Source organism: Colletotrichum higginsianum, chromosome 5 (genome assembly GCF_001672515.1).
Source record: "Colletotrichum higginsianum IMI 349063 chromosome 5, whole genome shotgun sequence".
Lineage (NCBI taxonomy): Eukaryota > Fungi > Ascomycota > Sordariomycetes > Glomerellales > Glomerellaceae > Colletotrichum > Colletotrichum higginsianum.
In genome coordinates this window covers 3,711,186-3,722,564 of record NC_030958.1, presented here as the reverse complement: position 1 = coordinate 3,722,564, position 11,379 = coordinate 3,711,186, and the positions used below count along the sequence as shown (strand labels likewise).

At 57.2% G+C, this 11,379-nt stretch overlaps 3 protein-coding genes across 3 annotated transcripts; 2 read left to right on the top strand and 1 right to left on the bottom strand.

Annotated features, from left to right (window-relative positions):
* Window positions 1-2,431: 2,431 nt before the first annotated feature.
* Window positions 2,432-3,890, top strand: CH63R_07990 (Gas1-like protein; the record flags this gene model as incomplete). Its single annotated transcript, XM_018302964.1, has 3 exons — window positions 2,432-2,549; window positions 2,713-3,120; window positions 3,271-3,890. 3 exons carry the CDS (start codon window positions 2,432-2,434, stop codon window positions 3,888-3,890), a joined length of 1,146 nt encoding a protein of 381 aa, XP_018157742.1.
* A 2,824-nt stretch (window positions 3,891-6,714) lies between these two features.
* CH63R_07989 (uncharacterized protein) lies at window positions 6,715-7,263 on the bottom strand (the record flags this gene model as incomplete). Its single annotated transcript, XM_018302963.1, has 1 exon — window positions 6,715-7,263. One exon carries the CDS (start codon window positions 7,261-7,263, stop codon window positions 6,715-6,717), a length of 549 nt encoding a protein of 182 aa, XP_018157741.1.
* Window positions 7,264-9,072: 1,809 nt separating this feature from the next.
* CH63R_07988 (Glucanase) lies at window positions 9,073-10,785 on the top strand (the record flags this gene model as incomplete). The annotated part of the gene is made up of 4 exons (XM_018302962.1): window positions 9,073-9,537; window positions 9,637-10,347; window positions 10,447-10,716; window positions 10,759-10,785. 4 exons carry the CDS (start codon window positions 9,073-9,075, stop codon window positions 10,783-10,785), a joined length of 1,473 nt encoding a protein of 490 aa, XP_018157740.1.
* Window positions 10,786-11,379: the final 594 nt, after the last annotated feature.

The window sequence follows — 11,379 nt, the reverse complement described above, 5'->3', positions numbered from 1 at the left end:
GAAAATATTTTAGGGTAGTGGTTGGTGCAACCGGCTGACCAATCTCGGCAGAGTCTGGGCTCTGGCCTGGTTGGGAAATACTCTGAGAAGAATTGGCGGCAGGCTGAGGTGCGCCATCCAAGGGCAGCGTGTCCCCTGTCTCCCACGTCCCCTCCATGCAAGGTACACGCATTCAAGCCTTCAGGTACCCGTACAGGTACGATGTACGCTGTCTTGGTCCTTATGGTGGATACGGGGATGCCGCTGGGCGAGATAGATTGCACCCGTCCCCAGACCCTCTCCCCCTCTCTTCAAAGGTGAGTATGCTACTATCGGTAGGGCCGTCTCCGTGGCTTGACTTTCTTCTCTCTCCCCTCTGGGAGTCTTGGCTACCGCAGATGATCACCAAGTTGGTATGTTGGTAAGTGGCTCCGATCGCCATAAACATCCATCCCGCCGTGAGCCTCACTCGCGTCTTCTTGCCATCAAGGAGACTTGTGCCCCCCTCTCCCTTTCTCCGGGGAGGGAGGATTTAACGACACTTTACATCCATCTACCAATCTGGACTTGAGAAATGTGCCGGACGTACGGTCCGTTGCGCGCTTCTGTGGCATCTTTTGGGGCAAAGTGGCGACTCTCACTGTGTGCATGTGTCTCTCTCGCCCCCCCCCCCCCCCCCCCCCTCGCCTTCGGTCTGTCTCCGAGGAGCGAGTCTCAGGATATCGCAGAGACCAGACGAGCCACGTTCTTCTGGACGTACATCCCGCCGCCAACCGGGAGGCGGCCACGCATCGTCGCCTGTCAACGTCAACAGGGAGCGGGCGGGCATCAGGCATGAGACGAAAGGGGGGGGGGAAGAGGGTATCGTAGGACAGAATCACGAAGAATCTCTGTCCCTGGCTCACTCACGACCCGCCACGCCACCCTGTCCGCCTCACGACACAAGAATGCAGGGCCGCTGTTTTTGGCCTTTGCATGGGAAGAGGAGGGAGTTTTGCGCGTTAAAAGCTTGGCGTCTGTATCATCCCCCTTCCAGTCTGTGACCCCCTCGAGGCCGGGGCGGAGATGGGACTGCCCTGGATAACGGACGAAGGCAGCGCAGCGTCGGACCCGGAAGAGCCAGGGCTGCAGCGAGAGAATTGCTCGATGCGTCACAGTCTCACTCACTTTCGTTCCCTCTTACTTTCAGTCTCATTCAATCGTTCATTTTTACCTTCAAACTCACTCACACTCACACTCACACTCACACTCAACGCCCCCCCCCCCTCCCCCACGTCTGACACACTCACACTTACACTCAAGCACTCACTTTGAATTGTTCTCTCTTACTCCCCTCTCACTTTATTTCCCCCTCCCCATCTTGCAGTCTTTCACCCACCCATTCGCCAGCCACCTCTGACAATGTGCCCAGACATGCCCGGAAATGGCTGTAAGAGCCGCTGCTCGATATGGTAATAATACGGTGAATACCAGGGCATCTGTCCCAACTGCCCCCCTCCCTCGCCCCATGAAACACACTCGCCTTTCCCAGGACAGCCCCTCCCCGGGCGCTTACATCGTACAACACACTCGTCCGACGTTTTCCCATCTGTCTCGGGACTGCCAAACACGGGCTAGACGCCGTTTGTGAAAACCAGCGTCGGTTGACTCGTGGTAGCCGAGTCCGTTGTCCGACAGGGGTCCCAGGCCAAACTCCAGGTCCACCACCGTCATGTGTGTGCAAGTGTTTGTGTACCTTGTAAGTGCGTGTTAGTGTGTAAGTGAACCTCTCCCCATGCCTCGCCTATTGTCTTCCTCCTCTCTTCCGGCCGCCTCGCTATCAGCCGCTCACCAGGTCTCGACCCAACGTGAACAGCACCTTGGTCAACCGCCCTCCCCCGGTCCTCTCTCTCTCCCTCACTTCTGTCTTCCTAGATTCGTCCCTTTCCCTTCCTTCCCCCCTGCCCGCACCCATGATCCCTCCATTCGCCAAGAAACGTCGGGTTCAGGACAAGGTCGCGACTCCACCCAGCAACGCAGCCTTGCGACAGGAGATGTTGCAGATGATCTGAGCAGATCAGCGTACATCACCGACCCCCGGTAGGCGTTTGGCATGCCGCGCTGGCCCCCCCCCTTCCACCGTTTACTTACGTCGTTTCGCTCACTCACTCACTCGACGTCGCGAGCCTCTGTTTTTGGTATAAGACGACCTTTTCGCGGCGTCGTCCAGTGTTTAGGTTTCCCCCCCCCCTTGTTCTCTGGCCACACACCCGCATCAAATATCAACTCTGCACCGCCGCCGCTCCGTTCTCTCAGCGGGCTCTTCCCGTTTTCCTTTCTGTTCTCTTCTTCGCTTCTTCTCTTCACCTTTGGATCTCCTCCCATTCCTTTGCCTTGCATCACTCTTTTATTTTACCTATCATAATCGTGCTGGCACATTTCGACACCAAGTCTCTGCGAGACCCTCACAAAGATGCTTTCATTCAAGGATATTATTATCGCTTCGGCCGTCCTGGCGGTGGCCCGGGGCCATGCAGTCATTCTTAATGCCCAGGGAGAGGCGGGCTCGCCTGCCAGTATTGGTTTCAAGGGTACGTTGAGAAGGAGGTGCAGGATGAGAGAGAGAGAGAGAGAGCTCTCATGAGATTGTGGGATATCTCACGAGACTGTGGGACCTCTCTCATGAGATATCCCATGAACCCAGAGTCTCTCGCACAATTCTCAAGGAATTCAAACAACTAACGCAAAACCCAGTCGACCCCAACATTGCCCGCAACTGCACGGCCATCAACCCCTGCCAGCAGGACGCCACTCTAATCCGCGACGCCGAGATCAACGCCAACATCGTCAACGAGTGCGGGCGCACCGAGATCTCGGGCAACATCGACATTGGCGAGAACACGGAGAACGCGCTAGCGGCCGGCCAGGTCACAAAGGTCAAGGCAGGCGGCCAGCTGACGGTCACCATCCACCAGGTCAACGCCGACGGCGCCGGCCCCTTCGCCTGCGACCTCGACCAGACGAGCAACGCCCTCGGCGGCAGCGGCCAGGTCCCTCTCGAGGTCACCAATAATGTGCCTGGCGCCAACGGCTTCTCTCAGGTCAAGGCCCAGCAGTTCAACGTCACCGTTAAGCTGCCCGCCGACATGAAGTGCACTGGAGGTTCGTAGAGCCAACCCCTCTCTCTCCATATTTCACCCTTCCTCTCCATCTTTCACTTTCACCCTCTCTCCCCCCCCCCCCCCCCCCCACCCGCTCTTCTAAAAGAGGAGGGGAACCAAAAAGGACAGACAGAAACTGACAGCATCACAGCGTCCACCGGAAACATCTGCACCGTCCGCTGCCGCAACAACGCCGTCGCCGGCCCCTTTGGCGGCTGCTTCCCCATCGAGCAGACCGACGTGACGCCCACAGTGAACACGCCCCAGAACATCCAGTCGCTCAAGACCCTGGACCTGGTCCTCGCGCAGCAGCAGGGCAACGTCGCCGACCTCCCGGCCGCCGTCAGAGCCAACCAGATCGACGGCACCGAGCAGCAGAGGGCCGCCGCCGAGGCCGCCAGCAAGCTGCTCGGCACCCCGGACGTCGTCATCAAGGAGTCCCCCGTCACGAACACGGGCCCCAGCGCCAACACCAACGCCAGCCCCAACGCCGCCAACGGGAGCGCCGATGCTGGCGCTGCCGCCGGAGGTGCCGCCGGAGGTGCCCCTGCCGCTGAGGCTGGGAACACCAACAACAACAAGGTTGACGCTGAGAACGGCAACGATAACACGGGCAACGGACGCGGCCGCGGAAATTCTGGTAACAGGGGCAACAGCCGCAACCGCGGAGGCAACAACAACCAGAAGCGCGGGGAGGCCGGCCAGGCGCTCCGATGGGCCAGGCGTTACGTCGTACCCGGCGCCGAGTTCCAGCCCGAGGTCGCCCCGTAAATGGCATATATCCCCATCGTTATTACAGACGTTGAGAAGTTTCGGCTTCATCGTTGTTCGCTCTTGACCAAATTCAAACCTCTTTTCGCGACCTTTCTCTCTCTCTCTCTCTCTCTCTCTTCCTCTAATCAGTGGTCTCTCTTGATGGAAACAGATCTCAAAACACACACACACACACGATACACACACCCCTTCTTGTTTTGTTGAGCGCACAGAGACACGCACAAAAGGCGAAACTCAAAGTTCTGGGGAGAAGAGCCGAGAAAGTAAATGGGCGGGGGAGGGAAGCGGATGCGAAGTGTGCTATTCTATTTCCTCGTTTTGTCGTTTCTTTTCTTACATCAAACCCCCCACCCAAAATACATTTTGTTTATACTTTTATCGTGTGTAAACTTATCTTAACATGAAAAAAATTCAAAAAAAAAGGAAAAGAAAAACTAACCCTGTTAGCAATGATTCGACCCAAAACGTTTACGGCATAGCCTGGGGGAACCCCAATGAGATGTGAACAAGAACAAACAGACAGGGGTTTGGCAGTGAGACTGGGAGATCTTGTTAGATTTTTCCCCAAGGAAGAAAATATCGTGAGTTGATGTCGAGCAGTCGTGAATATGGACGCCCAAGTCTCGTGTTCCTCCTCGTCCCAGACGGGCTTCTTGGCTGACAAACATGCTCTGCGACTACTGCCGTGTTCCGTTCCTAGACTGTCCATCCCAAAAAGAGACTTTCACGGTTCCTGAAACCCGGCGGTGGGGTCTTTGACTTTTCGTCCTATTCCCAGAGCCTGTTGTCTCCCCTCCCCTCCGTCTGCAGCTGAAAAGGCTCACCCGTGCTGAAACGCACGTATTCTATGGATAGACAGAAATGCAGGGCGTGAGGGGGAGAGGGGGGGCACATGTCGCAGCATGTGTCATTAAACACACCCGGGAAAGGAGAAAGGTTGATGCTGTATAGCGAGCACCCAAAGTCCATGTGGACGCTGGACCATAAGTGCCAGAGAAGAGAGCATCAAGCCCCGTCCGCTCCTTTCCCAAAGCAACAGAAACGAAGTGATTATCTAAGGGATGGGTGTAAGAGCGGTGCGCTTCGTGACGCCACTTCTCAACCGCAGCAGACAAAGGCTGCAGCGATTCACCCCCCAAACGCACGTATCCATATCAAGCATGTGTTTAGTCCCTCCTTCACATCAGAAGAGGGGTCGTGATGACGTTCTTGGCGACGCATAAAGATCTGACAGCCACCACCGAGACGATTGGTAATCACCAGCCTGTGAGGCTAACACTACCACACACGATAAGAGGGTCTAGGGGAAAGCTTAAGCTATGTGAGCGTATCTTACCAAGCAAGTGAGCATCTAGGGCCTGACGCCAACCCAAACATGGAGGTTGCGGGTTGGCGATAGCTTCAGTCCGTCCCAGACGGAGAAACGGGTCTCTGTGCGCCGCTCATCCCCACCCCTTCGCTTACAAGTTATCCCCCTCTGGTGACTTTTGGGATCGCGAGGGCCACCACAATTCCTGCGACGTGTCTCGACGGTTTTACATGCGGGAAGAAGCAATGGCCACAAGCCTTTGTGAGGAGGGGCGCCAAGCTCTGCCGGATATCCTTCTTGGCTTCGATGGCGGAGTCTGGAAACACCACCCGCTTTCTCTACTCGGTCTCAGCTCGTCGATGGAGGACCGGAGCATCTGGGAACCTCTTGATAGGGGGGCCGGCACACCGGGTGGCCGGCAGAGTCCAAGCAAGTTTAAGTTGTCACAGCCTCCCCAGTTTGGACTCGGCCAAACTACCCGTCCTTCACTCCGAGTCCTTATTTCCCCCCTAAATCAACTCTAAAAACAACGGACGGGCCACGACACATGCAGCGGGTTTAAGATTCGGCTGTACCTGCAGATGGTTGAAAGTCAAAAAAGAAAGCAACCTTTCCACACGCATATCCTGTCACATGCAGACAACCCTTCATCAACAGCAACACACAGCCAACCCGACGTCGAGATTCGGCCCCTTTTCAAAAGGCCCTGAAGACGATCAAACCAAGCCCGAATCCTTTTGTTGCAACGCGCAACCCGTCTTAGTGTCTATATACTCATCGTTATCGACGCTCATGTGCCTTTGACCAGTTCGGTCTTCGGTCGGGCATGGCTCGGCGTCTCTGGGTCCTGGTTGACGTCTCGACCGTTTCGACAGCAGACGGGGGGGACCCGGCTACGGCTGGAAGGCCCAAAGACTCTCGTCTCGATGACGCCCGGGCCCGGCACCGAACCCCATTCCCTATAAAGATCTGCAGCACATCTCCGGCGCGAATCATCCGAGTCAGCCGCCCGTGCCGCTGAGTTGCTGAGGCGCCGAGTGATTGCCAGTTTCGTTTCCAGCCCACGGCCCGTCGATCAGCCTCGGACACACCTGTCGCCGTCGAAACATAAGAACAGAGATAGAGTTGGTTTCCCACCTGCATGCTGACAGCATCACTTGATACGATGGCGACAAAGGTAAGCTAAAGTCGACAAAGGTAAACTGAAGTCGGCGAAAGTAAACTTGACCAAGAGGTTGCGATTAATCGCTCTGTCTTCGTCCTGTTTGTCTCATGTGTCCCGGCGGCGACTTTCCGTGGCATGGGTTTTGAACTATAACATGCCACCAGACCCCCGTCATACCTACGGCCTCAGGAAAGACATTTCTCCGTTTTGTCAGTCGGGGAAACCCTTCCCGCCGAGCATGACGAAGAACACACAGTCGCGAAGCTGGGCTGGCCGGACCTTGACATGGCGGACCTCCGTCATTTTACTGTCGCTATGTTTTTACCATCCTTCACTTCTTTCCTCCCCTAGAAAGGTTCGAACAGTGTGGTAGCACCCACGACCCAGAAGTGTTCTGAAATATTCATTTCAGGCGCGAGTTTGTCACTTGGCAGGACGTGAGATGATGAAGCTTTTCCTATTCGGACGTTCTCAATAATGACAGTATTCTCCCACTCGCGAGTTTCCAAGTCCGATACGCTGTTTTTCCCCAACCTTTTGGCACGTGCTATTTTGGAGCAGTGTTTTCGCAGGTGGGTAAGGGTAAGTCTTGGGAGCGTAGACCGCATCGGCGATGTGCGTCTCGGGTTCGAAGGTGAGAAGCCCCCGAAGGAGACTCGGACGTCTGGAGGGTAATCTCCGAGGAGCTCTTCTCGCGAGTTCGCGTCGAGTGTGCTGATCGCGCAGAGGGGGGCCAAGCTGGGCCATCCTACCCATCGGAGCCGCAGAGCTTGAACGCGCGCGCGCCGCGTGCGGCAGATGACGGCGGGACTCTGAGGAAGTGGACGTGGTCGATCATTAACGTTCCGAGACTGCGGCACGCTACGCTCCGTGGCGTTCACCGACCGGCAGGCCATTGTGCAGGGGGGTGGTTGCTCCACACGTGTTGAGAGGGTCTAGGGAGACTCGGAGCAGAGGGGAATCTTTTGTGGCAGACGGTTGGATGGATGGAAGTTCTCTCGTGAGAATCTTTTCAGTAGCACTGTGTACGTAACAGGGACCGCGAGCTTCCTCTGCGACCAGCTTCGGGTTCGAAAAACAGCGCGGCCAGACGATGGAGCAGACTCGTCTCCGCGGTCCGTCGTTCCGCGCGGTGCTCCGGAGACCCCACGGCCCCACACACGGCATGCTCTAGCCGGGGAGCAGGCATAGCCCGGCATGGAAAAGGGGCAAGAAAGTAAAATAGACGAAGGGGGGGGGAGGAGATGACGCGGGGAGGGGGAACAAACAGGACTTTTGACTTTTGTTCTTCTACCGCGGGCAGAGAATTGCTCATGCCGGGACTGAGGGCTCCCGGTTGGGTGTGCCTATTGTACAGGTACGTGGTTGTGGTCTTGGTAGTGTAGGGCGGGCGTAGAGTCTGAAGCTGTATACTAGATGTGGTCATCCCACGCAGATGCCAACGAACGTCCGCAAAGGAAGCACTTTGCGGTAGATTGAGCGTGCAATGAGAGAATTTGAGGCTTATTGCGAAGGTCATACCGTTGACTGGGCCCACCGTTGCCGTCATTCTGGCCCAGAAAAGGGCGTGAAGCTTTGACGGGCCACATCAACGGGTAAGTCTGTGACCCCGTCTCCTCACCAGCTAACTAGCCAGTGCCGCAAGTAAGTTGATTGTCGGAGCATGAGCAAGGCCGTAACACCCGCCTCTGCGGCTGTCGGTACTCCTCTCGACGACTGGCTCGCAAGTGCCGGGCCTCCGGACTTTGCAGGGGGCGAGGGGGGTATGCCAGGCGTTGTGCGGCCAATGGCATCCAGCGTCAGTGATAGAACGGAGGGCGGTGGGAGATGTTCCGCCCGGGAGTCCCTTGCATGGATCCTGAACTTGGCTTTCTAGTTTCCTGGGGGGGGGGGGCTTTTGCGGAGAAAACGAACGATGTCACCTCACTCGCACGGGTTGCGGCAACTGTGTGTGTGGTCTTTAGTCTCTCCAACTCGCTCAAACCACCTCCTATCCATCATCCCCCCCCCTCTCCCGCGTTATCCGTCACTCACCTTAGAACGTCGCTCTTTGAGGCAGTTTTAATCAACTTGGTGCAGATGGGCCCACCGCAAGAAGAGCCAAGTCTTCCCCTCCGGATACAAGCTTCGCCCAGCGGCTTGGCCAGCCAACGTCTCGGAGAAATGAACGCGGGGCCAGGTTCGTCCAATGCCGTGTTGCGAGGGCAACTTGGGAACGACGGGAAGGCATCCGATCTTGGGGGTTGATGGTCCCGCTGGACCGTCAAAATCCCTCCAGGTGACCGTAGTATCCGGGGTCGATGTTCCCAATTAACAACATCACGACTCACCTACAGGATGCTGTAAGCCCCTTGGCCGGAGATTGCAGAATTTCGAAATGTTGAGGGGGAAGCAGGAAGTGAGGGGGAAAGCCGCCATGGTGATAGTTCAACCTTGAGTGCCATCTCGAAACAGTTCCCGAGAGTCTATATAATGTGAAGGAGGCCATCGTCTCACTGGAAAGCTGTTCTCTCTCTCATCCCAAGCCACTCGCGACATTCTTTTCTGGCAAGTCCTTCATTCTTTTTCCTAAAGAGACAAAAGTCATCTGAACAGTTTCCAACACACGCTCTTTGACCATTCTCATCTCATCCGTTCTCTACTCGACTCGACGTCTGAAGATTTTTATCAGTGTGCACTTATTTGACTTGCACCCACACATCACCATGTTGACCAAGGTTTCCGCCATCGCCGCCCTCGCGGCCGCCGTCCGCGCGCAGCAGGTCTGCACGCTCAACGCCGAGACCAAGCCGGCGCTGACCTGGTCCAACTGCGCGGCGGGCGGGGCCTGCACCAAGGTCAACGGCGCCGTCACCGTGGACGCCAACTGGCGCTGGACGCACCAGACGAGCGGCAGCACCAACTGCTACACGGGCAACAAATGGGACACGTCCATCTGCAGCACCGGCGAGGACTGCGCGTCCAAGTGCTGCCTCGACGGCGCCGACTACGCCGGCACGTACGGCGCCACGACGACTGGCGACGCCCTCAGCCTCAAGTTCGTCCAGCAGGGCCCTTACAGCAAGAACATCGGTTCCCGGATGTACCTCATGGAGGGCACCGACAAATACCAGATGTTCAAACTGCTGGGGCAGGAGTTTACCTTTGACGTGGACGTCTCCAAGCTGGGTGTAAGTCCCCGTCCCTTGTGACACACACACACACACACTCCCCTTCCCATCTCCCGGTTTCTGATGTTGTTTACGCCGCCCATGACTAACAATGTATAGTGCGGCTTGAACGGCGCCCTGTACTTCGTCTCCATGGATGCCGACGGCGGCGCGTCCAAGCACCCCTCCAACAAGGCCGGCGCGTCGTACGGCACGGGCTACTGCGACAGCCAGTGCCCGCGCGACCTCAAGTTCATCGACGGCAAGGCCAACGTCGAGGGCTGGGTGCCGTCGTCCAACGACGCCAACGCCGGCGTCGGCAACATGGGCTCGTGCTGCTCCGAGATGGACATCTGGGAGGCCAACTCGGTCTCGACGGCCTACACGCCGCACCCGTGCGAGACGGTCGGCCAGCTGAGCTGCTCCGGCGACGCGTGCGGCGGCACCTACAGCGCGACCCGGTACGCCGGCCAGTGCGACCCGGACGGCTGCGACTTCAACAGCTACCGCATGGGCAACACGTCCTTCTACGGCAAGGGTTCGCAGTTCGCCATCGACACCTCCAAGAAGATGACGGTCGTCACGCAGTTCGTCGAGGAGGCCGGCGCCCTCGCCGACATCAGGCGGTTCTACGTCCAGGACGGCAAGGTCTTTGCCAACTCCAAGTCGGACGTCGCCGGCGTCGAGGGCAACTCGGTCACGGCGGCCTACTGCAGCGCGCAGAAGAAGGCGTTTGGCGACGAGGACGTCTTTACGCAGAAGGGCGGCCTCGCGCAGATGGGCAAGGCGCTCGCCGAGGGCATGGTTCTCGTCATGTCGGTCTGGGACGACGTAAGTTGCCTTTAAGAGAGAGAGAGAGAGAGAGAGAGAGAGAGAGAGAAAACAGTCAAGCTACCAAGTGTCTTCTGCTAACACACTTTTCACACACAGCACCACTCCAACATGCTCTGGCTCGACTCGACCTACCCGACCAACGCCACCGGCCCCGGCGCGACCCGCGGGTCTTGTGGAATCGATTCGGGCGTCCCGGCCGACGTCGAGTCGCAGGTTCCCGACTCCACCGTCGTCTTCTCCAACATCAAGGTCGGCCCTATCGGATCTACCTTCAACAGCGCCGGAGCTGCCGCCGTGAGTTGCCCCCCCGTCCGTCTAGTCAACCGGCCGACGTCTGAGGGCTCCTGTTTATGTCTGTCTCTCATGGTCCCTCGCTAACGATTTCTCTAGTAAATAGGAACCAGCTAGCTAGTTGAGGTCAGTGGCCTTGATTAAGTGTCTTCCCTTGACATGGGAGCCCTGACATGGGAGATTCACCTACCCGGAGACGCGCTCATGGAACGTTCATCCACAAAGGTGGCTCACGTACGAGGCACGCATCATCATCTTTTCTGTTGTACATGTTTTCCTATCTTCCTGCTGTACATACGAAGTATAAGGCCACAACGCGCTTTGCGAGATGATGCCATTCCATAGTTGTTGCTGAAACAAAAGCACGCCCCCCTACCATGCAAAGTACTGGGCTACTTTCTCACCAATATTCGTGTGCATATTTCTCACTGTCCAGGCCGTCCACAGTGAGTAGCGCCCGCCTCGAGGTTGAACCGACTAGGGATACGTATCAGTCTCACGGAGTATGTGAACCGTATTGCAAGCCGGGAAACGCACCACATAGGACAGGTATACCCGTGCTTGGAAAGCCACAGCTCGATGCAGGCCGAACAAAAGACGTGGCCGCACGGGAGTCGTCCTACCACCGTGCCGGCGGCGAAATCATCCAGACACACCGGACAGGTCCTGGCATCGGCGACGTCGGTCGTTGCACCGAGCCTGTTGCTGTCCACCTTCACCAGCCTCGGCCTCTTTGGT